Consider the following 26673-nt stretch of genomic DNA (forward strand, 5'->3'; position numbering starts at 1 on the left):
ATCACGATACAACTCACACACACACGTTAAATACATATAAATATAGATACATGTTTGTTGGTATGTAAGTTACACCACCGAGGCCTCATAAATTCTTTTTCTCTTTTTTTCGTTTTTTTTTCTTTCTATGAAAACTTCCATCTATTACCACAATTTTCACAAGTGCAAAACGTCGTGAGAGGTTCATCCGCCGATCTCGTTTGCATCTGGTAATAGCTCACCTTCTTATGCTTACACTTGCCACAAGTGAACCTATCAGTAACAGCTCTCTTTTCCGTAGCACCCTGAGCATCAAACAAGTTTTGCTTGTGCAATTTCTCAATCTGTTTCTTTAATTCCTCAGGGGCCATCTCGTTAGGTGACATCTTGATGAATTTGCCCGCGTCCAATTCCCTAGTTAGTAACCGTTGGCGCAACTCGGGGTTTTTCTTGTTTCGAAGCTGCATGATAAAAGTGCGCAATTTGTTGCGGTACGACTCGCCGAGTTTCAGGTATTCTTCACGGTATACGGCGTTTTCGATTTCAGTGGCGACGGCTACGATCGTCTTGGGGGCATCGTCACGTTCCACGGCGAGCGAGTTGTACAATGCTGCCACGGAGGCGTTGCGGGTGTCGTTGTCGTATAACTGCGTGTTTACGCCGTCCTTCTGTGCTGACCTTGGTCCCGTGTATGATCGATGTGGAGCCAGTGCTGTTGATGAAGCAGCGGCTTCACTTTTAGCTGTTGAGTCATTATTATTATTGTTGTTGTTGTTGTTGTTGGTTGACGAATTGGCTGAGCTCAGTGGAGACATGCCCGATTTCTTCTTATTATTCTTCTCCGCTTGCACTGCACCCCTCCAGCCGCGAATCATCTTCTTGACAAGTGACGACACTTGTGGGTTCGCATGGCTTCGATACTTGTTGACGACAACTCCCACTTTTGTTTCTCGAAGTAATTTTTCAGTTGGTTTTACATCATCGTTCAAGATGTTGAGTAGCTTCAATATCGTCTTGTCATCTACAGCTTTTTCTAAATTCGAAACCGTGGATTTGACTTCCTTTGTGTCCATGACGAAATGAGAAGAGAAAAAGGCGGAAGGAGGGAAGTAGGAGGAGGGGGGGGGGATGCGTTTCCTCTGTTTTATTTAAAAAAAAATTTGATAAGCACCTTTTTCTTTGGCGGTTTGGTTTTTTTTTTTTTTGCTTCCCTCTCTCTTTTGTTTTGATCGTGGATGAGGTTTCTTTTGACGAAGGTATGAGTTCAGACGCTCATCATAGACATAGATTGCACATCAATAATGGATAGCAAAAGTACATGTGTGAGTATAGGGAAGTTTCCCCTAGATTATACTGAGGAGCAAGTACTCACAATAGCCCAGTCCGTGGGCCCCGTGCTTGATGTCAAGTTGTTGTTCGATGACATGACGGGAAAATCCAAAGGATACGCCGTGGTCAACTATGGCGATGTTGAGACTGCTGGTTCAGCCGTGCGGAATCTCAATTACATGACGTTACCCAACGGGCGGTTTCTCAAATGCTCCATGATTAGCGATTTCGAAATGGCAGCCAATGGCGGTGGCGGAGGAGATGCAGCATCAGCAGGAGCGGCCGCAGCAATAAAACTACCGCCGCTCCCCTTGGGAGTTCAAATCCACCCTAATCAAAATGCGTCTCAGGTCATATCGGGGTTGTTATCTAATATTGACTCGAATTCGGCGTTGCAGATCATGAAGGAGATGAAGAGTATGAGTATAGAGAACCCTAAAGCGGCGCAACTCCTCCTAGAAAGATTTCCTCAACTTGCGCTAGCCTTGGTTGAGTTGGGGATGATTTCAAACACCACAAATCAAGAGTTGGTTGAGATGGCCTTGAACAAACGAGTGCCCGAGTTGAAGCAGTTGAGTGTTGACCATGTGGACTTGTTGAGGAAAGTTTATGATTTGACCGAGGAGCAGCTTGAAGAGTTGGACGAGAGTCAACAGGAGGTTGTAAATAAAGTTAAGAAGGAGATTGAAAAGGGTTCGTATGGCGAAATTCTTGAGAGTCAGAGCTAACCTGAGCATATGTGTTTGAAAAAAGAAAACTACCTGGGCTAGCCGGTGTGAATAAGTGTTTAGGGAATGGCCAAAAAATATATATATCGAAACTAGAGAGTTTCTGTAGAGTAAGAGGGGTTGGAAATAAACCGAAAAGTGATGGCGGTGGTGGCGGTGTCAGGTGCACGAGCCGTTGCAAATTGTACGTATTGCTTGTGTGTTGCCCAACAAAGCAGTGGTTATTTTTTCATAAGGATGGTGATTTATTGCGAAAAATGTAAAAGAAGATCCCGAGGAGGGGAGGGAATAATGTCACATCTTCTTATCACCTGCTCCTTCCTCTTTCTTCTTCTACCTCGCACTGACTATCGTCACTTCCCCAATCCCGTTTAACCTCGTCGGAGTGACCTATCTGTCTATCTATTTATTCGGTTATCTGGATTCATATAATTGAATCAACTACTCCTATTTAAAGAAACAAAAAAAAACAGTGTACCGGCTTTTTTCCCTCCCTCCCTGGCCTCGTGATGAAAAATACCAAAACAAGAGAAGAGATCTTGGCTGATTTCGAAAATGATCTAATCAGATTCGAAGCCATGCAAATCCAAATCGAAGGCCATGACGAGCCGTTGGTTTTTTCAAGAGATATGTTTCCCATGCCCAATAGACTCCATTTCATAGTACCGGAGTATTCGGTCTACCATTTGTCGATAAGATACTCGGTTAAAACGAGACCCTTGAGGAATTTGAGCTATCACCAAACGGTCAAGAAATCGGGGATAATTGTCGATTCTCGCGACTTGCCCATGATCCAAGAAGCAATGCACGGACAAGTTTTTGAACATACATTTATCGCGGGCGGTGTGCCTGGGGGTGCCTTCTTGAGAACCGAGTACCCTGCGAAATCTACAATCAGAGAAAACGGAGTCAAGATCTGGAGCTATAAGTGGACATTGGAGATTTCAAAGAAGGCAACCAAGCCCACCATCGGTGGATTCGATTGATTGAAAAACAACAGCAGAAAAAAAATTGACGCCAGGTTCGCGGGCCAAAGACAAGAGTAGAGTAAGGACTAGGTAGAATAGAAATAGATTGTAGTTGTAAAAGACAAAACTTAGAGTAAACAGTTTGCATTTCTTTTTCCATTTTTTTGCTTTGGCAGACCATCCGAGGTTGGCTATGTGGATACTTATTGACTCGACACGTCAATAAGAAAGAAAGAAGACGCTGTTTGCGTTTTTGTCCGCTACTGTGGTTGGTGGTGAAATGTGGATTCTCATTTTCGAGGTGGTGGGGGGTTGGGGGGGGGAGGGCCGTTTTCTTCGTCCCGTCTCGCGCGGCGGAAGAAAAAAATAATACGTCAGCGGAGTTATTGCGCGAGGAAACCCGCTGGCAGAGAAAGAAGAGCACATGGGGAGAAGGGGAAAGGGGAAGGGAAGAGGCTCCTTGAGGTGAACAAAGAGCAGCCTCTTCTGCGCTGGTGATTGGAGCTACACTTGGAAGTGGATGAAGATGATTGTTTACCAGTGTTGAAAAGTAAAAAACGGGATTTGAGATATGTAGACTCCTCTGCGTTTTCACATTTGGCAGCTCATACTAAAGAAAAGAACTACAAGAAAGAGAGCATTCCGCCTCCTCCTTCATTCCCTCTCTCCGCCCCTAATTGCTAAGATGGCTGCAGTACAGTCGGTCTTTTATGTTGAACAATTGAGCATCAAGAAAAGGACGGGTGGGGATCTCAAGCCAATGTAAAGTGATCAACTGCAGTGAAAAGGAGAGGTGTCGCAAAAAAAGTGGCATGTCGTGTCGTGTTTTTTCCTTGTCTTCTTGACTTCTTTTCTCTTTCGGTCTTTTTTGCTTATCGCCATCAATTTGACACTTTGCTTTATTACACCTCTTTACCAACTGTGTGTATTATACTGCCTCTTGCAATGTGGATTTTTGAATCTCGTCAAATTCGAGCTGAGAAGTTATTAGCTTTGAGGGAGGAGAAATAAGAAAAGAGCAGACTACAGACTACAGAACCAGACCGATTGAACCCATCAATATTCAACCATAGGCTATATTCTGGAGATGTATAAATATGTGAACACGGGTGCATATATATACACGGCGCTGGCAAGAGTGGTCCTTGTCGTAAAAGTAACTGCAGTATCGTCGTTGTAGCTCCATCCTCGTGATATATAATTTTGTTGAGAAACAGTAAGTAAACCGCCACCGCTCCACAGATGGCATGATCTACCCCCCCCCCCCCCCCCCCGTCTCTCTCTCTCGGCGTCTGTGTGTGTGATATTATGACAAGACAACCAACCACCAAGGCACCATGACAACTTCCCATCTCTTGACTCTTTGATCACCGTAATTACCACTCTCACCACCTGCTACTGCTATTCAAAACCAACCACTCGTAAAACTGCGTTGTCTCGTTTGGTGTCATTTCGTTTCACCGCTCTGCTTGCTGCTCCACACCTGTTTCTCCTATCTCGAGATCACATAAAAAACTCCCGCATTGTACTTTTACCATCGAGAAATAACAGACACTACCCACTAGTGCACCAGTATATAAGCATCCAAGTATTGCCATATTTGATACTTTAGCAATTGACTCCAGCGACTCCGAATCGGCACACGATACTCCTGTACCACCATTGCTACAAACAGCATACTCCTACAGAAGACTCACACACCCACCCCCACATCTACATCTATATATATAACCCAACAATTAGTTGACAAGAAAGAAAGTAGTATCCAACAACCACTTTCAATCCCCCCTTCCACCCCAGGCACAGGCACCGGCACACACACACACACCAAAACGCTCTAGCATTTTCTACAGTTCAGATCGGGTCAGGTTCAAAACCAAAAACCAAAAAATCAAAAAAAAAAAAAAGTGGGAAGAAGAAGAAGAATGAGTTCTCCAAAGAAACGTATGGAAAAGGATGTCATGGCATTAATGATGAGTGACCACGATGTAACACTTATTGACGACTCGATACAGAAATTGCACGTCATATTCCACGGCCCAAAAGACACCCCCTACGAAGGTGGCGTCTGGAAAATCAGAGTTGAGTTGCCCGACCAGTACCCCATGAAATCGCCTTCCATAGGATTCGCCAACAAGATATACCACCCCAATATAGACGAAAGATCGGGAGCTGTGTGTTTGGACGTTATAAACCAGACTTGGTCTCCCATGTTTGGCTTGTTGAATGTGTTTGAAAACTTTTTGCCTCATTTATTAAGATATGCCAACCCCAGTGATCCTTTAAACACCGAAGCATCGAATTTGATGGGCAAAGACGAGAAAAAATACGTGGAAACTGTCAAGAAATACGTCCAGCTGTATGCTACTAGTACTCAAGTTTTGAACGAGCAGGAAAACGGTGATGCTGAAGACGACGATGACGTTGAATTGAGCGATGTGGGAAGTTTATCTAGCGACGATGGCGACGATGACGAAGAGAAGGAAGTTGCTGGTGATTTGGAACTCTAGAAGACGAACTCGAGGGAAAAACCGCTCCACAGGAGAGACGGAGAAAGAGAGAGAGGATGGCATCGCATATAATTTTTTTAAAACTCGGGGAAGGTAAGAAAATGGAAAGGAAAGGCAAGAGGCCTAAGGCAAGATAAATAAAATGCCAGAAGCTAGAAAGGGATCAATCGGTGGTCCTTTATTGTCAGGTATCTTGGGCAAGCCTTTGAAGGCATAATTGAAGAATGGAATTTTTTTTTTTTGTTAGTTAGTTAATAATTTGGTAAATTGATGTATAGATGGTCTTAATGCACACACTTGAATTGGAGAGTTTATAAGTCGTCTCACCGGGTTTGGCATTTTTGGGGTCTGGTGGAGGTGTTCGGATTTTGGCGATACATGTGTTGGAGCGCGGCCGCAAAATTTCGAAAAGTTCCCTGTGAAGAAACCGCATTGTCCCAGAAACTCGGCTTTGTAGATAGATAGATAACACCACGCCATCAACCTGGATGAGACGATAGGGGATTCAAAAAGAATTTTTCAAAAAAAGAAAACTGACTTATTTCAGAATAATCAAAAAAAAAAAAAATGGCTGAATCTACTCCTGAAAGCGAAGAACCATCCAAGAAAAAGCAAAGAGTCACTGGAGATGACCTATATCGAAGGTCAACGCAATTTGAAGTATGGTCGTATACACCAGATCAGTTACTACAAACCAAGCACCGAGCCAATGCAAAAGGAAGACAGTTGGCTCAACTACGTTTCCAGCGGCAATATACTCTTGCCAAGCAAGAACACCAAGAACTTTTCGCTTCAAATCAAGACCAACTCAACGAATCCATCGTTTCGCTCCTAACGCCAGAAGAAGAATCCACCTATTTGGACTTCTACATTCAAAACATCACCACTACATGCTCATTTTTCCACATGCCAACACAAGTCAAGCTCACAGCAGCATCGTTTTTCAAGAAATTTTACTTGGTCAACTCAGTAATGGAATATCACCCCAAGAACATCCTCTACACGTGCATTTTCCTCGCGGCGAAATCGGAAAACTACTTTATCTCGATCGATTCGTTCGTCAAGGCACTCAAGGGGGTCACGAACGCGGATATATTGGGGTTGGAGTTCATCTTGTTGCAAAGCTTGAAATTCACCTTGTTGGTGCATCATCCAGTGAGGCCGCTCTATGGGTTTTTCCTTGATTTCCAAGCCGAGTTGCTCCATCCTGACCCCGTGATGTATGACGTGTCCGTTGACACTATTGGTGGCGTATACAATAGGGCCAAGGAATGGATTAACAAGTATTATATGTTTAGCGATGTGGCGTTTTTGTTTGCGCCGCCTCACATTGCGTTAGCGGCGATGTATGATGTTGATCGAAGGATCACTGATCGGTATTTGAAGCGCAAGTTCTTGAGGGATGAAAAGCGGGAGGATGAAGCTGTGGCGGAGGCGAAAGAGGCGACTGGAGATGACAGTAAGGAGAAACATGAGGAAACAAAGGATGCGAAGGAACCAACTGAACCTAATGAAGCAAAGGAAACTAACGGAGAGGCAAAGAAACCGCTGCTGCTGCTGCCGCCGCATCAGCCAACGGGGCGTGAACAATATGAAAATTTGGTACGATCCATTCGTAAATGCATCAAATTGGCCAAGGACATGCCCGTGACTGATCGTGAACGAAGCAAAGAGATTGATAGGATGTGCTACTTTGCTTTAAACCCAAAGAAATTGATAGATAAACGCATCAAGAAGTTGACTGCTGATAAAGTTGAGTAAAAAAAGAAAAAATGGTTGTATTTAAGTGAATGAAGATTAGACAAAAATACATTTTTTTTGAGGGGGTCCACCTTGCTATTGAACTGGTCAACCCAATCCATTGACGTGTGCTAAAAGCTTTTTACCTCGTGCGATGTAGTACCTTACCTTTGGCAAAATCTCAACCCATTGGTGCTTGACCCTGCTGTTAAATCTCGCGAATCTCGTATTGGCAATAGCGGCCCGCAAAAAAAACCCCTTTGCGGCTAGCCCTACCCGCTAAGTTGCTAAATCTTCATGAAAACTACAAAAAGAGGGATAATCAACCTATCTAATATCTCAAAACCTACCAACCCCTACATTTTCCTCATCAATGACTATACCCAGGTTCTACTCTACAGCCAGCACGGTCTCAGCGAGACTCACCTCGCTTCTCAAGAACCGCGACCTTATAAAAACAACCTCCTACATCAACGGGAAATGGGCCTCCCCTACAAACACAACCACCAGCACGACGACGTTCACAGTAACGGATCCAGCACTCTATCCCTCACCGCAAGCTGAACTCGCCACAGTGCAATCGAGCACTCGCGAGGATTTCCAACATGCCATCGCGGCAGCCGAATCGGCATTTGCATCGTTCAAATCCACAACGGGCAGATACAGATCCAATCTACTTTACTCATTGTACCAAGCGATGCTCGACAACAAGCAAGACTTGGCCACGTTGATCGCGTTAGAAAATGGTAAACCCATGCTGGATGCGATGGGTGAAGTAGTCTACGCAGCTAGCTTTTTCCAATGGTTCGCTGAAGAATCGAGCCGCATCACCGGCTCAATCATTGCATCATCGAACCCCACCAGTAGAATCCTCAGCTTGAAACAGCCAATTGGAGTATGTGCGATCATGACCCCGTGGAATTTCCCGCTTGCGATGATCACGCGGAAATTGGGCGCTGCCATCGCTGCCGGCTGCACCACCGTCATCAAGCCCGCGTCGGAAACACCCTTGAGTGCGTTGGCGTTGGCTCATCTCGTGGAAAACGCCCAGTTCCCCGCTGGTGTAGTTAACGTGTTGGTGAATGACGATGCTGCCATGGTGGGCAAATTGCTCTGCGAAGATCCGCGAGTCCGCAAAATCAGCTTTACGGGATCGACCCGCGTGGGAAAGTTGTTGATGCAGCAGTCGAGCTCTACGTTGAAAAAGCTTTCGTTTGAATTGGGAGGCAATGCACCGTTTATCGTGTTTGATGACGCCAATGTCGATAAGGCTGTCGCGGGTGCCATTGCATCCAAGTTTAGATCGAGTGGGCAAACGTGTGTTTGCGCCAACCGCATCTTTGTCCATGAGTCCATCTACGATGAGTTTGCTGCCAAGTTCGTTGAAAAGTTGAAGCTGGATGTCGTGTTGGGCGCCGGGTTGGACCAAGGGGTAACTCACGGCCCCTTGATCCACCAAAAGTCAATGGATAAAGTAGTCAGCCACATTGAAGATGCAACTTCAAAGGGGGCAACGTTGCTTCTCGGGGGATCGAAGCGGCCAGACTTGGGAGACAATTTCCATGATTTAACGGTGTTGGGGGACGTTACCCCGGAAATGTTGATCTTCCAAGAGGAAACATTCGGCCCCGTGGCGCCATTGATTAAATTCACCTCGGAGGATCAAGTTGTGCAGTTAGCTAATGATACCGAGGTGGGGCTCGCGGGCTATTTCTACTCCAAGGATATCAGTCGCGTGTTTCGCGTAGCAGAGGCGATGGATACGGGGATGATTGGGGTCAACACTGGTGCCATCTCGGAGGCGGCGTTACCTTTTGGTGGGGTTAAGGAGTCTGGGTTTGGACGCGAGGGCTCAATGTATGGTGTTGACGATTACATGGTTATCAAGGGAGTAGTGTTGGGCGATGTGTAAGAAAGACGACAACCCTGAAGGAAGCACTCAGGGGAAGAGGTGAGTGATTTAAAAAAAAATTCATTAGATTTCTTTTGTAATTTAAATACACTATTTTTCGAAATAAAAGGGAAAGCTGGGAGGTTTGGTTGGTTAGTGGGTTCAGGGGTTCATGGGCTCATCAGCGGGACGTGGCGCGGGCTCTGCTCCTTCGAGCGCGATGAAAGGAACGGTGTATGATGTCGCGTCTTCGGGAACAGGGACAGCCTCAACCGATGGATTCGCGGGGGTGGGTGCATCGCTTGTGGAGACAGCTTGGACCTCATGCAATTCCATTGTAGTGCCACCGGGCAACGCAGGCGCAGGCACAGGCACAGGTGTATCTTGAACTTGAGCCGGTGGCAACTCCGCAGTTTCACCGGATCCCAGCTGCGTCACCACCACCCCATCTCCAGCTTCATCATTGCCATCTTCAATTTTCCCGGTATCCGCCACCGGTTCAGACACGGCGTCCGTCTCCATTGCGAGTCCCGCTTCTTCTTGTGGTTGCTGTTGTTGTTGCTGTGGTTGTGCGGTGCTTTCCTCATTCACGGGCTCGTCAAGCGGGATCTCGTCTTTGGCGCAGTCGACTTTCAACCCCCGCACCGCAACGTCGCGCCGAATAACGTACTCGTGCCCCACGACCCTCACTCCCAACTTCTCGATCCCCGCATCATCGCCTCCATTCTGATGATGGTGATGATGATGGATCGTCTCATCATATAGTCGACTCAACGCCGAGATCTCCGAGTTGACAGCCTTGAGCCTCTCAATCCTGGACCTTACCCCCTCGTCCTCAACATCAACATCAACATCATCACGCTGGAATTTCAGCATATCGACAGTGGAAATCCGCGGTGTGTCAACGTTGCAATTGAACACTGCGCGACGCATATTCGTCTCCATCTCAACGTAGCTCTCACAGTTGATGGACTTGAGCGTTAACGAATAAAGCCCACCTTCGCGCGTCACGCCATTCACAATCGACGAAGGGAAATTTTTGAGTGTAGCTGACTGGGGTTGATACTTCGTCGAGTTATAGCGCGGGATGCCGCTCAGTTGATGGGCATTTTGGCGGAAGGTCTTCGATGCTGCTTTCGTTGTTGTGGAGGATTTCGACGCTGATGATGCTGATCTTTTCTTGTATGGACGTCTAGCCATCTTTTTTGGAGGGGACGGGGTTGGATTGTAGATTGTCGGTGTATGTGATTGGGGTGGTGAGCCAGAGATGCGGAATAGATTTGGAGTGTTGTTCATGTACTCGACGCTACCATATCACGTGTGTGTGTGTTTTCTTTTCCTGCTCCTCACCAACGAGAGAATGGTGAGAGTGTCACGAAAGGAAGGCCTTACGCGTCCATAGTCTAAAGTAAATGTCTTTGTATTTGAATCACAGAATCGACTCCGTCAACGATTCAGCAATACCGTCTATCAAACTGTCAATGTCCTCTACCCTCACCCCGCAACTCAAGCTCAAAAGTTTTCTATATTTGTACATTTTGTCGTCAACTCCGTAAAATTTGGTTCGCTCAGCAATCTCGGAAACCAACTTGTTCCGTCTTAATTGTAGTTTTGTCAATTCCAATGCAAGATCGAATTGTTCTTCGTTTATCAAACCGGTTCCACTATTTTTGCCTTTTCCACCTTCACCTTCACCTTCATCATCATCGTCTTCATCGTCATCGTCTGCTTCAACTGGATGCGGCGCTGCTTTTTCCTGCTGCTCCAATATCGTCATCTCTTCCTGCTGGACTAGATTCGCTAGTTGGAACGCTTGGTTTCTCTGGAGGATGTTGGTGAGCTGTTCCTCCTTTTCAGCTATTCGTTCCTCGTAGGCGGCAATCGATTTGGTGACCAAGGACCGCGCGTCCTCAACCGAGGATGCCTCGCCTTCGACTCCCGAATTGGCAATGAGCTTTATAATGTATTGCATTTGCTTATGATTCTCCTCCTGTTTGGCAGATACCGAGGCCTTAAGCTTGGCAAGTTCAGCGTCAAGTTTCTTTGATTGTTCCGCGTGGTCGCTTGCATACGAGCTGATCATCTTGGAGATCATCGATGAAAGATCGCCAAGCGGGAGAAGTGGTGCCTCCTCTGCCTCATCACATATCGTGCCGTCATTTTCCACTTTCGGTGGGTTTGGCATTCTTAAAACTTTCCGTCTCTTGTGTTCTGACTTTATATGTGTGTGCTGAGACGAGTGTTGCTCAAGAAGACTAGTAGTGGTGCCGTTACTGATCTCTCTCTCTGCGCCTTCTGAAATAACCGCCAACGGCCTCTGGTTTATGGAGACATATTCTTGTGAACGATGTACTAAGGTCGAAACACCATCATAGGACTTGTCAATGAAAATGTTTTCCTTGTCGTCATTGAACGTCTCGGGATTCCGGTCCATCCGCACACTCTGTTGCCGTTGTCGTTGTGAATCTCCTCCCTGATCTTCTTCTTCTTCTTCTTCTTCTTCTTCTTCTTCTTCTTCCTGCTCTTCTTCCTCTTCTTCCTCTTGGTGTTGGCGTTGCTCTTGTTCTTCTTCGATGTCGTCGTCTTGCACGGTTGTCCTCTCTGTATCAGGCGTAGCCATCCTGCTCACTCGAGGCTGCACTGGAGTCGCCAAAATGGGGTGCTTGGCGGCACTTCGCGATGAACGGAACTGCTCATCACTCTTCCAATACAATTCTTGCAACCAATCGCCAACTTCAACCATCAAGTGACTGGAATCCCGCTCGGGGAGCAACTTCAACATGTTGTAGACTGTCTCGCCATTGACGTTGACTAGACCGATGTTGGGTCTGTAGTGTAGCAATTTGAGCATAATTGGCATGCAGCCTGATTTCACTGCAATGTGCAAACAGGTGTCGCCTCGCACATCCTGATGGTCCAACACGTTTTTCAACAAATCCACCTGCCTTGATTGACTCTGGTTCGTCATGATTGTCAATTTATCCATAATGACTTTTAAGTAAAACTGTAAACTGTCCAATTTGGACCGCACTTTTGCATACTGGCACAAGTAGTGCAAGGGAGTTCTTCCGTTGATGTCGGTGTTGATCAAGCACAACTCGAGGTCATCTAGCACGGGACCGAAATTTTTGAGCTCGTAGCAGTTGTTGAATGAGATGGATTTCGATAACGGGTTCAAGCCAAAATTGTTGACCACTAGCGGATTTGCCTGTTTGGAAATCAAGAGGTGAATCATTTCGTGGTTACCAATGGACGCTGCCCAGTGCAAAGGGGTGTGACCCTCGTCATCGATTGGTTCACTAGGGTTAAAGTCGGCGGGCGGGTCTCTCACAAATTGAGGTATTTCAATGCTGTCTTCGCTGAAAAACCTCAAAAGCTGGGCCGCGTAGCTATTTTCATCGGGCGGACTCAATTCTGGTTGCGGTGGTGCAAATCGGCTTTTCCCCTTGGCCTCATCTTGCGAGCTCATCGAGGTGTCGCTGTCGCGCTGGTCCTGCGTGATGGACCAGTTTGCATCGTTGGAAGATTGAGACGACAGTAGTTTGCTGTGAGGAAATCCTGGTTGTGCAAAGGGAAGCGAAGGGTAAGTTTGCATGGGCTGCATTTGCATGGGCTGCATTTGCATGTGCGCTGGTGCTGGTGCTGGGGCCGCCGCAGACGTGGGTAACTTCATTTGCATTTCATTATATCGTGGAGCAAGTTGCGGGTTCTGGAAGGGGACATGCGGGATCGGGAATGCATCCTGTCCCATGGGTTTGCCTGGAGCACTATTATTATTATTGTTGTTGTTGTTGTTGTTGTTAAAAGATTGATGCACTGGTGTTCCTTGCACCATGTTGTACATTGGAGGGAGCGATGGGTCTGGCTGTATACTTCGATTTGTAGCGTGCTGGTCAAATGGCACATGCTGCATGGTGGCAGCTTGAGCGAGCGAATGAGGGTTGTGATGGTGGTGCTGTTGAAGGTGCTGGTGAAGGTGCTGCTGGTGAAGTTGGTGGTGGAGGTGGTGATTGACCGTGCCATTGCCATTACTTCCAGCCATAGCGGTGGCTGCTGCTGCCGCCGCTGCCGCTGCCGCTGCTGCTTCTTCTTCTGCTGCTTGAATGGCTGCTTTCTTGCCCGTCTTGTATCTTCGGGGCAAGTCGCCAGGCTGTTTCAGTCTCTTCACGTACTTCCGCTTGACAGCATTATCGCTTGGTTCCTTGGGAGGAGGCTTGGCTTTCAAGGGAATGATTAGATTCGGGTCGGTAAAGTCGAGGAACAAAACCGGCGCCAACTCCTTGGTCACGCCGTAGGTTGCCGCCAACCGACGCGCGTCCTCTAGAGGGATCCAAGTGCCCTGGAACCGTCCGAAGCCACCTTGCACTTTTTCGTGCAATCCTTGCTGGACCCCCTTTTCCAAAATCTTTGTCCGCTTGGCCTTGGGAAAGTTGCAGCACTTTAGGATCTGGGTGGCATTCACCCAGTTATCCTTGCACCGCCTCATGATGGGCGAGTCATTCATATCACACTCGTAGACATCGGTCTAAGGTTAAAGCGCCGGGTTGGTTAGTATTGGCAACAAAAAAAAAAAATCTCGAGCAACGCGTCAAGTCAAGGGATTTCATCAAAATTTGTGCCCGTCTTTTTTTTTCCATTGCTTGAGGGTTTCGACGGGGCGTGTTGATACGTACATTGGAGTAAGTCGATCGAAACACCGGCGGCGGTCCAGACATCTTGTGAATTATAGCACCTGTATTGGCGTACCTTGTGTGTATCCAAAAAAAGAAGCGATTGACGTTGATAGTGGCAGTGGTAGTAGTAGTTGATGTTTTTTTTATTGTTGTTTTTTCTTCACTTTAATTAAAAGAGAAACTCTCGCCCAAAACTGCCACTGACCCTCTCTTTGTAGAGGCTCTCTCTTTTTCCCTGCTGGTTTAATTACCACACGCGCAACAATACGTGACAAGCTATATAAAAAAAGGCTCTGTAGGTTAAGAGTTGTATAGCCTACTTTATCTGAAGAGGTGTGGGGGTTATGAGGAGAAAGTCGACGGTGAAGGTTGATTTTGTTTGAAAGTACACTTCCTTTGCACCAGTTCTGAGGCGGGGGGGGGGGGGAAAGGAAAAGGGGCAGGTATCGTTTGCACGCGAGTTTTCTTCCCCATTACAGAGCTCTTTATCAAGCTGCAGCATCCTTCTTATGAGACTCTTATAGTTACCGGGAGAACATCAAAAATTACCTCGAATGTGAATCACGGTAGTCGAGTTGCTGCTAGCTTGCCGAGATTGAATTTGCAGCCATTCGCGTCTTCAGATCTTCCTTAATTCTTTTTTTTTTGGCTTTGTATGGGAGCGGGCGCACTTGGTAGCGCACTTGGAGAAAGCCAACTTCGGGAAATGCGAGGGGGACGTGAACAAGTCCACGCCACCGGTGCTCCAAAAAAAAACACCATGATAAGCCGAATGGTTTGGACGTGTTTGGATGATGAGAAAAAAAAATGTGTTCGTTGAGGGCTGCATCAACGGGGGGGGGAAGTCAAAACCACAACCGTGATACACCCTCGTATTAAGCCGAGTGTGTGTGTCACCAGTTGAAGCCCCCCTTACTCCAATCCAACAACGATGATGAGGAGGAGAGAATGCTTCTTTTCTTGGCCTTACAACTGTAGGCGGTGCAGCTACGGGGCACGTGACCTCTCTCTTGCCGTTAAACTTAGCAAGCGGAGGTGGTCACGTGACCTCGACGCGACTTGGAGCCGAGAGTTGAGCGTTTCAGAGTGTCAGAGTGTGTGATGTCATCGATGAAGCTTAAAGTCAAATTCTCTAAGCATTTCCCCCCCCCCCCCCACAAGCCAAAAGTTGTCCTCAGTTGAAATGGAGAAGAAAGGCATAGAGCACAGAGCAATGCAGTGGGGTGAGAAAGACAAAGAAAGAAAAGACTCTCACAAAGCACACCAGATGGTGTATCTGTAAGCCACGTTAAAACAGACAACAGTGAGTCCCTTGTATACGAGAAACGTGTCACGAGGGGGTGTCGTATTTAAACAAGACACGACACGACACGCACCGCCTCGCGAGCCACCCAGTTGATAAGCCGGGTAGGAGGAAGTTGCACGACATGATGTCAACAATAATTTTTTGCAACGTAGAAAAGGCCAGGGTTGTTACATCGGGTAGTTGCCAACTAAACAATAGTCTGGAGTGCGTAACAGGAGATATAAAACCCCCATCAGCCCCACGTCAGCCCATTTTCTCAGTCTCCCCGGTTAATACTCCGTCTTTTTCACTTCTTCTCCGAGGCATAGCTACAGCCTCGTCAAGCTGGTATTGACTTTTCTTTTCCACACACATTATGTCTAGTGAGCTGGCCGCAGCAGCACGACTGAATCCACATCGTCTGCGTTGGCGTCTCGGAATAAAACAGACAAATGTTAAAGAGGTCACAGGAACTATCATCATGCTCGATGATGACGAGGACGACGAGGACAATGGCGGCGGAGACGTAAACTCCACCATGAAAAGATCGGCAACGGGCGTGATTCTCAATCCACAGCCGCACGACTCGCCGAATGATCCCTTGAACTGGTCCATGTGGAAACGAGACTTGTGTTTATTGATTATCGGCTTTGCCAGTTTTTTGGGCGGCGGTATGTCGCCGTTGTTGGCCGCTGGTATGAACACTTTGGTCGTTGAGTTTGATAAACCCTTAACCACCATTTCGTATCTTGTTGGTGGGTTCATGTTGTCGCTCGGGTGTGGCTCGGTTATAGCTAGCCCCACGGCGGTTTTGTTTGGCAAACGGTTGGTTTACGTGGGAGGCACTTTTATCTTTATGATGGGTGCTATATGGGGCGGTGCATCCAAAAGCTTTGGCAGCTTGATGGGGGCCCGTGTTGTCACGGGAATCGGAGCTTCGCCAACTGAATGTCTCCCCAGCTCAACCATTGCCGAGATTTATTTTGCCCATGAAAGAGCCTATCGTGTTGGACTTTATACGATGTTGATGTTGGGGGGGAAGAATATCATACCGTTGCTTTCAGGCTTGGTTTTCCAATATTTGGATAGACATTGGTTGTTCTGGATCTTGGCCATCTTCTTGGGAGCAACCCTCATCCTGATTATCTTGTTTGTTCCGGACACCTTCTGGGACCGCACCCCTACTCCATCCAAGAGATCTCTCGAGGAAACGCATGCGGCGCAAAATGTTGCTTCCTATCATCCACCTAGTCAAAGACCCAACGCGTTTGCATTGCATAGACCCTCCCAGGGTAACTTGAATGAAATTCAAAGTTTATCCTCATCGATTGAATCGTCGCGCAGCAGCAGCAGCAAAGGCAAGATAAACAACGAGAAACCGGTTGTTATCACTGAACCCACCAAAGTTGTGGAACACAAGAAAAACTCGTGGCTATACAACATGAGGATATGGCAAGGACGATTCACCAAGGATAGCTGGTGGATGGTTGCATTGCGGCCATTTGTACTATACAGCTATCCTCACGTTTTATTTGGCTCATTCACTTATGCATTGGCTGTTGTTTGGCTTATTGTCATTTCAGAAACCATTTCCGAGATTTTCAGACACCCTCCTTATGGATACAACCAACAAACGGTGGGTTTATTCTACATCTCCCCCTTTGTTGGTGGTATCTTGGGATCCCTTTCATGTGGCCTCATTTCCGATAGGTTGAGTCGGTTCTTGGTTTCGAAAAACAGGGGCATCTACGAACCAGAATTTAGACTCGTGATGATTATCCCCTCGACTCTATTCATCACGATTGGACTCATGGGATACGGATGGTCGTCTACGGAGCAGGACCCCTGGATCGCGCCAGTTTTATTCTTTGGATGCATGGCATTCGGATCATCGATGGCATCGACAACAGCAATCACTTTTGCCGTGGACTCGTACAAGATGTTTGCTGCTGAGATGTTGGTCTCGTTCAATTTCCTTAAAAACTTTCTTGGTTTCTGTTTTTCACTATTCAACAACAGGTACGCCGATAGACAAGGTTATAAGGACGCGTATGTTACCTATGGAGGAATCCAGCTCTTTGTCAGCTTATTCGCCATCCCCTTGTACATTTACGGTAAGAAGATGAGAAGATGGACCGACGAAAAGGAGTTGATGAGAAGCTTATACCATGAAGACAACGTTCCGCCCAGCGTAGCCTCTAAAATCATGCTGGATGAACTAAGCATCGGGGATACTACAAGCCACTAACTAGATTATATATCTAGTTAGTTCATTCATTCATTCAATTTCTTTTTCCTTCAGTCTATATTTATTTAACGAAAAAAAAAGAGTCTTTTAAAATTTAAACTGTATTTGACCGTTAACGAAGCTCGGGATTGGCGTTATAGTATATATCCAACCTTTCCTCGAGGGTAAGTCCGTTGTACTTGTCGCCTTGCACGAGGGGCACCCCAAGCTTTTCAATGATGCACCCACTGCTGATATTCCCACACACAGCCGCGCGCATCCAATCTCCGCCGCTAAGATACCACCCCATGATGAAGCCGCCACAGAAGGAGTTGCCGCCTCCCGTGACGTCAACCACGCGCGACTGGTCCTGATGGTACGCGGGGAAAGATCGACTTAGGTTCGTAGTCTCGACGTGGCATCCCGCAGCGCCGCAGCGAATCACGGTTGCAGATCTATCCAACTTCTGATGCTGGGTGAATTTGGAGCTTAGTTCACTCAAGCTCAATTGCGCTTCGTGGTCGCCGACTAACGATCTCGCTTCATCTAAATTGGGCGTGAAGACATCCACTTTCAGCAACACCGATTTTAGGTGGGGGTAGTTTTCCACGAGGCAGTCATCGGGCAACGGCTCATACACGAAAACAGCATCGGGGTTGACGCGCTGGATCTCGGTGATGATGGAGTGGCACCGCGCAATTGAGCATATCAAATGGAAGCATCTGCTGCTCACGTCGAGACCGTAACGTGAGATATCCTCGACTTCCACGCGGAGTTTCGGAGTAGCGTACCGGAACGAGCGGATCCCATCACGGTAAGTATTGATTCCTCTCGTGGTCTTGCGATTGAGGTTTGCGCGGAAATGGATCCCAGTTTGCCAGGACTCGATCTCGTGTTGGATACGGGGAGGAAAGTCTGTTCCCTTGTCTATTATCCCTGATATTTGCGAGCTTATTGCGGGGGTGGGTGAGATTATGCGTGCGCCTATTATGGCGTATGTTCCTGCGCCGCCTATTATGTCAGTTTCCGGCGGCTTTGGCGGCAGGATGTATTCGTTGCTGTCTATTATAAACATTCCTAGCGTTGTGAGGATCATAGTTAGCCGGTGAGGGGGGGGGGGGGGGGCGGAAGCAGGATATGGATGTTGAGTGATGGTGATATCAATGGTGGGGTGGAGGTTAAAACGTCGCGAATCTCATCTGTTACGGCCGATAACATCTACAATTTCTTCAAAAAAAAAATAACTCTTGAATGGAATCAATCTAGAAATCTATCATTTTTAAAACTCTACCATAGAAAATAGGTAGTGAAAGAAAGTCTGCTCATTGAGTGGGGGAAATCATTGCTCTTCCTCGTCGTAGTCCTTCATTGCAAACGATTGTAGCAAACATACCAGGGCAAGCAACCCCAACACAAGCCAAGGCACGCCTCCCAATTCCTTTTCGTTGCACCAGGTCATAAAATACCCAAAAAGAATCGGACTTATGCCTCTTGCGAGCGAGTTGAGGCTTATACTGGCGCCATTGATCAACGCTCTATGCTTTTCAGGCGACGCGCGGTGGATGAGAATCATGCTCACGGGGAATCCCACCGAGGCCAAGATCGTATTTGTCAAACTGGCAAAGTAGAGCCAAAAAGTCGACCATTGGCCCGTGAACATAATATAGGGGATCGACGCGTACACCACTGGCATCAACAAAAATGAAAGGATCAAGATGGTGGATGTTTTCAAATGGTGGTCCAAAATGGGGAAAAGTACCACCACAGCGATTGTGCCTACTATACCCGTCGACGATAATAGGTGGCCTATATCGTCTGTCTCCCATCCGAACCCTCCAACTAATGTAAATGGGAAATGGATTTTCTCGGAAGCCAAAGGACTAGCGAGGAGAACGGGGAAAAACTCCGAGTAAAGCACGGTGTGGAAACAGAATAAGAAGTTTGAAAGCACAGTTTGTACCACGGGAGTAGTCAAAATTTCCTTGGTGAATGACGATCTGGCGTTTGCGGACACGATGGATCTTGAATCTGACGAAATCACTGGTCCGAGTCCGAGCGGTTCCGAAGAGTAGCGCCGACGAGCTGCGTCGCCAAACCTGCGCGACAACAACTCACTTTCAACTTCTTCTTCTTCTTCTTCTTCTTCCACAGCTTCATATATCTGATCTTCACGAACAAACACTTCACGTTCGGCTTCATCGACTTCTCGGTATCCATGGCGACTTTGAACTTTATATCCCATTTTCTTCAAAAGAAAGTCTCCAATCTCCAATCCGTAATCTCTTCTCTTGTTAAACTCAGGCGCCGTCTCTTCAAGAAATAAAAACGCCAAAATGAAACTAAAAAGCAAATAACCCGCGAGAACTATATTCGACATGGCATATGGGTACAGCTCAACAAACGCATCATACCCAGATTCATTCCCCGCGGCCATTTGTGTCTTGGGTCTTGTGAACAACCGCGAACTACCAATCAACGGCCCAATAATCGACCCCACCCCCCACATCACCGCAAGTGCCGAAAACGCAATATTTTGATGTTTCTTTTGCGTGGCAACTTCGCCAATGGCAACTCGAAGCACGCTGATGTTCCCGTTCAATGCACCCATCATCGACCTAGCTACCATAGCCATGGTGAAATTGCGCGAGAATCCAAATACCAAAGTCGACACCGCGGTCCCGATGACTCCAAACAACAACACGGGTTTCCTGCCGAACTTGGTAGAGGCGTGGGCATATTGCAAGCAGAATAGAAACTGGAAAATCGCAAATGTCGCCAGCAAGTACCCGGCATAAGTTGCAATCTCAGCTGTCGTTTTGGCAATGCCAAAGTCCCGGATCATAAAGAAGATGTAGGAGAAGATCGACGTGAACACCATGGGCTCGCCTAGTCGGATCAAGCATAACAATGTTAATTGCTGTGTTGGAAACCCTCTCATCTGCTCCCAGAACGAACCTTGAGCCATGGCGGTGGTCTTTATTGATAATAGTGGGGTCAATCTTCCCTGAATCTGTTACAAATCTGGAGCTGCGTCTTTATAAACTCGTGATCTTATCTCAATTTAATCTATTTCATTTTTTTTTGCTGTGTGTGGCTGCAAATGAGTCAAGCGTTTCAACAACAAACAGAATACAAAGCAATAACCTCAAGACCACCCAACTCTACAGGATTTCTTTCGCTGTTGCAGTTGCTGTGGTTGTGGAATATACTTGAGATTCGAGATTTAGCGATTACGGATTTATCAAACTATTCCTGAAAAAAAGGTTGCATCTGTCTTTCAACCATTTTTTGCAAGAAAATTTTTGGACAACTGAAATCTGCCAAAAATCAACTAAAAAAAAAGAACAGACAAAGCATACGACAACCAAAACTAACCTGCCAACTATGAAAACACCATTTCCACCACGTTTCAAAATTGAAATTTACTCTTGATATCCATAAAAAAAAGAGATGATAAACGTGATTAAATTTGCGTATCCAATACAAAGTAAACCAAGCTTTTGCCACATAGCTGCCTCAATAGCATAGTGGTATTATTGCATCCCGCTCGTATCTTGTTAAGTGCGAACGTTACGGGAAGGTCGCTAGTTCAAACCTGGCTTGAGGCAGATTTTTTTTTTTTTCCAAGTGCGCTTCCCTTGGAGCCTTTTCTTTATTTCTTTCAGCCACATTTATACGCGCGCTGTACTGGTTGGCTGTGATTAAAGATATCATTTATTTTTTATACATTTCTTGTAGTTTACAGTATGTCCTATATTTCAGCTGCTTTTTGAAGGCGGTGGCGGAGGAGGAGGAGGAGGAGGAGAAAGCGACGCGTCGCCGCTTGTTTTCGGCTTCGTGCTGTTGTCTATTTTCTTTGACTTTTCCAATTCCTCATTCATGTAATCGTTCAAGCCGTCATCTGCAAGCGCGGCAACATGCTTCTTCTTCCTTGCTGCTTTGTGAGGTGTAGCTGCGGAGGAGGAGGGGGAAGAGGAAGAGCCCATAACTGGCGGTGCTTGTGGTGGCGGTGGTAACGATTGCTGCTGCTGCTGCTGCTGCTGCTGCGCTGAAAGTACATTTGAAGCTCCCAATGGCGGTGGAGCTGTCGTGAGTGATTCTTGCGGCTGTTGGTCAAACTGGTACTCAATGTTCTTCTCGCTGACAAAGAGTACATCATCAATCACGCTGTTGTCGTCAAACTTGCCAATTACTTCGGGGATCCGGTGCATCAACCCGTACCCGACATCACATCCCAAGATGCCTCGGTTATGGCCCGTGCCCCAATTACGCGACAAGTTCACTGTCACCGGACGCAAGATATCATAGTCGTGGTTGTAGACAAATAGGGTGATTGGAACATTGTCTTCGCCCAGATGTGCAAAATGATGGTTGTAGTAGCTCAGTACCGTTTGTGACAAGATCGACTCTCCTCTGTGAAGCAAGAGCCCCTTGGCAGAGTCAGTGGGGAAGGCCGAGTCGCAGCCAATGATAAAATCGGAATAGGGCACCAACTGCGAGCGGAAAGCAGGCGAGCCTGGATGTGTGTTGAGAATCCGCCAGACATAGGTTGCCGTGCTGAGATGCTGGGATTCGACCGTGAGCCCAATCAGTTTCAACGTGTCCTCCAACTCCAATTGAACACTTACTTGCCTCACCACGCCTCCTTTGGCGTTCCAAACGTCGAGAACTAGTTCTTGCTGGTGTTGCGCGAGAGTGGTCAACTCCTTGTTGAGTAGCTCGACGTTCACCGCGGCTGCTTGTTCAGATGTGATTCCGCCCCCGTAACTGATGGAGCCGTCGTCGTTTATCGTGTATGCATACGCTGACAATGCATGGAGCATGGGCAATTCGTGGTTGTTGATCTTGATAATGTAGTCGAACCACGATTCAATACCTTTTTCGTGAGCTACAGAGTGTGGTACAACATTGAGCACGCGGAGTCCGTAGCCTCTATTGTTTATTTGGGTTGCATTCTTGAAGTATTGGTCATCGGCGGTGGCCTGGGTTGCGTGGCCTTCAAGCCTGTCGACTAGTTTCTTTGCAAATGAGAACATCTCTGGAGGTGGGGGTGGTGGTGTTTCGGTCGGTGACAGATTGGTCGACCTTTCTAAAAACTTCGCCCGGTGGCTTTCACCTTCGTTATTTTTTTTTTGGGTTGTTCCAATACTGCGACACCCACAGTTTATGTTGCAAGAGGGAAAGCTATGAATATGGGTATGAATACAACGACGACATATATTAATCATTACTAATAATACAATAGATTTTAAGAAAAGGCGCCAGAGAAGGCCAAGGACCATGTCCTACTCTGGCCGTTGTCCAAGTAATTGTTTGACCAGTTGCTCGAACTGAAAAATTCATAGGCCTCTTGAGGGTTTATAAGGGCTTGGTTCAATCTGAGGATACCCGTCCATCCACTGTTGACGTTATCGATGAATGTCGAGATCTGCTCGTCCCACTCTTCTTGGACATACGAAGGGATTCTGACTGAGGAACTGGCAGCTGTGATGGGGAGCATGTGGATACCGTGAACGTATTCCGGGTGCTGATCGGGGGAGCCGAAATAAGTTGTGTAATCAACTTTGTTTTCGAAAAAGATACCACTCACCTTGTTGGGCAAGATTTCTGCTGGCTGCACGGGGTTGTCGGATTTGTAGTAAAAGTACAAGTTGAACGCACGCTTCATGATGGATAACATGAGACCGCCTCTGGCCTCCATGGCATAGTCTTCGACCACGTTACCCCACAACTTCATACCATAGGCGAAATGGATGTCTTCGGAACTTGATTCCTGGTTCTTACCGTCGTTACTTGGGTAAACACCGGCTGCCCAACTGTGGCCATCGTACCAGGAGAACATTCTCGAGACGGGGAAGTAGACGTCGCTTCTTGATGGATTGGCCACGTCTCTGATCAACGACTCGACCCAGTCCTTGTTGTCCTGAGCCCAGGTACCACCTAACTTCTTGTCAATCTTTCCAACGACTGCCGCAGCGTGGACGAAATAACCATAGTGGAAGTGGTGGTCGTTGTAGTAGGCACTACCATAATCGGCTCCATCGTCACCATTCTGGGCAGCAGTTGAAGTAACGCCTCCAAATTTGGTGTCATACATTAATGGATAATATTGCTGGTTGTTCAAGAAAGTTTCAAAAGCATCCTTCATTTGAGCTAAAGTGGAGTTGGTGACAGCTTCGTCTCGGATGATTTCATCAACCACCAACAAGATCTGGGCGTACTTGTCAATCACTTTTCCGGAAAAGTAGTTGGAGTTCATGTTCTTTACCGTGGAAGCGATGTCCACAGAAAGTTCATCATTGGCCGAGGTGGCCAACAATGCCAATTGTTCAACCGTGTACGAGAGCTCTGGCAGACCCTCAATGTAGGGCAAGAAGTGGATGTTTTTGTCGATGGATTCGGTGAATGACAAGGTCTTAGTCAAGAATCCAGTCATTTCACCCTTGGTCTGCGAAGAGACTTTGATGCCGGTGGCACCAGCTCCAGTGATTGTTTCGAGATGGTGTGGCAAGGCAAATATGAGCGGGTTGCCACTGGTGGATGTACCTGAGGTGCTGTAAACGAATTGGTAAGAAGCGGATGAAGAACAAATGACGGAACCTTGCAATGACGCGTCTGTGGCATACATACCTGCAGCAGCATCATAGTATTGGTCGCCGTCTCCTCCTTCGGGAGCAATGGCCACTTGGACAATCAACCCATCAATTGATTTGGAAGCCTGGATCACAGTTGCATCTGGCGAGCTCAATTCGAAATCCGAGTCTTCGCTTGGCAAGGTAATGTAAACTAGCCATTGGACGTCGTTATACAAAGTGACCCTGTATTTCAATACATTCGAGGGGAGTGCATCTGAATCTTCCAAGACCAAAGCTTTGAAGCTGTACAATGAGTTCAACTTCAAAACCATGTTACCGTTGTAGATAGCAGTGGCAAAACCCATACCTTGAACCAATGGAATTTCCACATTGTTGATTTCGTCGTTGGCCGTGGATGACAAGGTGACTTTTACCGCCATCTCAGTCATGTCAGTGACTCCCATGTGCACGGAATCTTGGCCAAATGTCGTGGCGGAAAAGATGATTTCACCGTTGTTTGTTGGATTAAAATAGTACGAGGCAACGCCTTGATTGTTTGTGTATTGAGAACCAAACACCCTTTGAGCTGGGTCGGTGTGTTGCACAGCGAAACCATAGTATGAGCGTTTGCTCCAGTACACAGCATATGGGTAAGTGTACACCATCATGTCTTGGGTGCCCAAGAACAAGTTGGCGTAGTATTTGTTGGTTTGAATTGGCACGCCTTTGTTGTTGACGCCAGCTGGAATGGCCAAGGGAAGCTGGTCTCTTGGGAACACCGAGGGTGGTGCCGCGTTGCTAATTGGAGCGAAAAGGTCTCCTGAATAGCAAATCTCGGGCTCTGCTGTCTCTGTTGGCTCTTCACTTTCAGCGGATTCGGAGGGCTCGGCAGATGTTGCTTCTGCAGATGTTGTTGTTGATTCAGAGCTTATGGGCTCGGCGCTTGACGATTCACTAGCTGTTTCCGAGTGGGATTCAAAGCTTGATTCCTCAACAAAATCAGAGTCACCACCCGACTCTGTCAGTACGATGACTGTGGTCAAAGTCAGTAAAGTAGTGCTGTAGTAGGTCGAGGAGTTGGTGTATGGCACCAAGGAAGACGAGGTCAAGACCACAGTGGACAAGACTGTGGTCGCTTCTGACGATGGAAAGCTAGCTGCTCCCGCAGCGGCAGACGAGGACCATTCTGCCTCGGATGACTCCAGCAGAGGAGTTGTTGTTGTTGTTGTCGTTGTTTGAGCAGCGGACGTTGAGATGGTGACATCGTTTGTGATGGTGGAAACGTCAATGGTGACTGATTGGCTTTCGGAAACAACCGATTGTGATGTCACGGGAGCAGATCTCGATGTGATTGGCTCTAACGTAGCCGATGGCTCATAGGTGCTTGATAACTCGGTGGTGGCGGTAAAGACGGTGGAAGTTGTGGTCACCGCGATCTCGACAGATGTGGTTGATAAAGAAGCTGCGCCAGCAGCAACCAGAGCACTGTTGTTGCCACCGCTATTGCCATTGCCATTGCTTTGTGCCGACGAGGAGCGGCTGGCAGTAGAGCCAGCGCCAGTAGAGCCAGCGCTAGTGGTGGCGAAAGTTGTCAATCCAGTTGAAGTGTAAACCGTTGGAACGAGGGAAGTGATGGTTGAAGTTTGGCAGACATTGCTTGAGCACCTAACTGTCTGCACAATTCGAGTGGTGTATGTTGAAATTATAGTCTCACAAGCAGCGACGACATGCGTTTCTGCTTTCTGGGGAGAGACAGTTGCGTAACTGGTGTGGGCTTGTATTTGGGTGTAGGAATCGCTGGTAATCAGCTGTTCTACTGGTTGACCAGCCACTGATTTTGGTGCATGAACAAAGACGATGGGTATACCAGTGGTCAATCCCTTTGGATTGTTGGGTAAAAGGTCATCCACGAGTCCCTTCAAACACGGGCTACTCACATAGTCAGTCTTGGTTACTGTGGTTATTTCTGGTTCATGTATCTGTTCATCTGCAAACGCAGGAGCTGCCATAAGTATGGAAGCTAGCAAAAACTTGAAATTCATGGCTGCGAAAAAAAAATTGAAAACAGGCAGTTGTTTTTGCTTTGGGGTCTAAACTAGAACGAAGGAATGGAATGAAAAAGGAGAATTAAAGGATCGGACGAATATAGTAAACGAATGTGGCAAAGTTGGATTGTGAATTGAGCAAAAAAAAAAAAGAATGGCAGTGGTAAAACGATTGACTTGGTTAGATTTTTTTGGAATAGATTGGAGAAAAGAAGAGCAAGAAGATGAACAGGAACTTTTATCTTGCAATGAAGCTGGACATGCTTGATATTTTATAGCTCGATGTGTTGTTTTCTGGCGGGTCAAAGTTACAGAACAACTTTTGATGCCGCCAAAAAAAAATCATAACAAGTTGATTGCAAAAATGTTTATCTGCAAAGAATTTATTACACTAAACAGCAATCTAGCTGAATCAATATTTTTTTGCAAGCAAGTAACTTATGATATCTTTTCTAGAGGATCTTTTGATGCTGGGCCAGAGTTATGTTTATTGTTTTGTTTACAATGAAAGCGCTCATGCTCGTGTTCTTGCTCGTGTTCACCTTCACATTTATGCTCAGGTACAGGTTAACGTTCAAGTTCATGTTCACGTCCTCGTTCATTCTCCATCAACACCAAGTGAAAAAACCCCCCTACCAAAGGCACTTTAGACATTCACGCCAACTACCGGTGGGCTGCGTTTAGATCAACTTGGCTAAAGAAGTACTATAGTATCACTAAACA

General features: G+C 46.8%; 13 protein-coding genes across 13 annotated transcripts; 6 read left to right on the top strand and 7 right to left on the bottom strand. All coding sequences in view use genetic code 12, as the record gives it.

Moving 5' to 3' along the window:
* Positions 1-125: 125 nt before the first annotated feature.
* On the bottom strand, positions 126-1052 carry LODBEIA_P28250 (uncharacterized protein; the record flags this gene model as incomplete). Its single annotated transcript, XM_066972867.1, has 1 exon — positions 126-1052. One exon carries the CDS (start codon positions 1050-1052, stop codon positions 126-128), a length of 927 nt encoding a protein of 308 aa, XP_066829763.1.
* Positions 1053-1280: 228 nt separating this feature from the next.
* LODBEIA_P28260 (uncharacterized protein) lies at positions 1281-2036 on the top strand (the record flags this gene model as incomplete). The annotated part of the gene is made up of 1 exon (XM_066972868.1): positions 1281-2036. One exon carries the CDS (start codon positions 1281-1283, stop codon positions 2034-2036), a length of 756 nt encoding a protein of 251 aa, XP_066829764.1.
* Positions 2037-2545: 509 nt separating this feature from the next.
* On the top strand, positions 2546-3022 carry LODBEIA_P28270 (uncharacterized protein; the record flags this gene model as incomplete). The annotated part of the gene is made up of 1 exon (XM_066972869.1): positions 2546-3022. One exon carries the CDS (start codon positions 2546-2548, stop codon positions 3020-3022), a length of 477 nt encoding a protein of 158 aa, XP_066829765.1.
* Positions 3023-4929: 1907 nt separating this feature from the next.
* LODBEIA_P28280 (uncharacterized protein) lies at positions 4930-5514 on the top strand (the record flags this gene model as incomplete). Its single annotated transcript, XM_066972870.1, has 1 exon — positions 4930-5514. One exon carries the CDS (start codon positions 4930-4932, stop codon positions 5512-5514), a length of 585 nt encoding a protein of 194 aa, XP_066829766.1.
* Positions 5515-6081: 567 nt separating this feature from the next.
* On the top strand, positions 6082-7275 carry LODBEIA_P28290 (uncharacterized protein; the record flags this gene model as incomplete). Its single annotated transcript, XM_066972871.1, has 1 exon — positions 6082-7275. The coding sequence occupies one exon, from the start codon at positions 6082-6084 to the stop codon at positions 7273-7275; it is 1194 nt and encodes a 397-aa protein (XP_066829767.1).
* Positions 7276-7627: 352 nt separating this feature from the next.
* Positions 7628-9166, top strand: LODBEIA_P28300 (uncharacterized protein; the record flags this gene model as incomplete). Its single annotated transcript, XM_066972873.1, has 1 exon — positions 7628-9166. The coding sequence occupies one exon, from the start codon at positions 7628-7630 to the stop codon at positions 9164-9166; it is 1539 nt and encodes a 512-aa protein (XP_066829768.1).
* A 141-nt stretch (positions 9167-9307) lies between these two features.
* LODBEIA_P28310 (uncharacterized protein) lies at positions 9308-10345 on the bottom strand (the record flags this gene model as incomplete). Its single annotated transcript, XM_066972874.1, has 1 exon — positions 9308-10345. The coding sequence occupies one exon, from the start codon at positions 10343-10345 to the stop codon at positions 9308-9310; it is 1038 nt and encodes a 345-aa protein (XP_066829769.1).
* Positions 10346-10574: 229 nt separating this feature from the next.
* On the bottom strand, positions 10575-13860 carry LODBEIA_P28320 (uncharacterized protein; the record flags this gene model as incomplete). The annotated part of the gene is made up of 2 exons (XM_066972875.1): positions 10575-13670; positions 13819-13860. 2 exons carry the CDS (start codon positions 13858-13860, stop codon positions 10575-10577), a joined length of 3138 nt encoding a protein of 1045 aa, XP_066829770.1.
* A 1724-nt stretch (positions 13861-15584) lies between these two features.
* On the top strand, positions 15585-17351 carry LODBEIA_P28330 (uncharacterized protein; the record flags this gene model as incomplete). Its single annotated transcript, XM_066972876.1, has 1 exon — positions 15585-17351. One exon carries the CDS (start codon positions 15585-15587, stop codon positions 17349-17351), a length of 1767 nt encoding a protein of 588 aa, XP_066829771.1.
* A 112-nt stretch (positions 17352-17463) lies between these two features.
* LODBEIA_P28340 (uncharacterized protein) lies at positions 17464-18426 on the bottom strand (the record flags this gene model as incomplete). The annotated part of the gene is made up of 1 exon (XM_066972877.1): positions 17464-18426. The coding sequence occupies one exon, from the start codon at positions 18424-18426 to the stop codon at positions 17464-17466; it is 963 nt and encodes a 320-aa protein (XP_066829772.1).
* Positions 18427-18669: 243 nt separating this feature from the next.
* LODBEIA_P28350 (uncharacterized protein) lies at positions 18670-20295 on the bottom strand (the record flags this gene model as incomplete). Its single annotated transcript, XM_066972878.1, has 1 exon — positions 18670-20295. The coding sequence occupies one exon, from the start codon at positions 20293-20295 to the stop codon at positions 18670-18672; it is 1626 nt and encodes a 541-aa protein (XP_066829773.1).
* A 793-nt stretch (positions 20296-21088) lies between these two features.
* Positions 21089-22366, bottom strand: LODBEIA_P28360 (uncharacterized protein; the record flags this gene model as incomplete). The annotated part of the gene is made up of 1 exon (XM_066972879.1): positions 21089-22366. The coding sequence occupies one exon, from the start codon at positions 22364-22366 to the stop codon at positions 21089-21091; it is 1278 nt and encodes a 425-aa protein (XP_066829774.1).
* A 212-nt stretch (positions 22367-22578) lies between these two features.
* On the bottom strand, positions 22579-25914 carry LODBEIA_P28370 (uncharacterized protein; the record flags this gene model as incomplete). Its single annotated transcript, XM_066972880.1, has 1 exon — positions 22579-25914. One exon carries the CDS (start codon positions 25912-25914, stop codon positions 22579-22581), a length of 3336 nt encoding a protein of 1111 aa, XP_066829775.1.
* Positions 25915-26673: the final 759 nt, after the last annotated feature.

This window comes from Lodderomyces beijingensis, assembly GCF_963989305.1.
Source record: "Lodderomyces beijingensis strain CBS 14171 genome assembly, chromosome: 3".
Lineage (NCBI taxonomy): Eukaryota > Fungi > Ascomycota > Pichiomycetes > Serinales > Debaryomycetaceae > Lodderomyces > Lodderomyces beijingensis.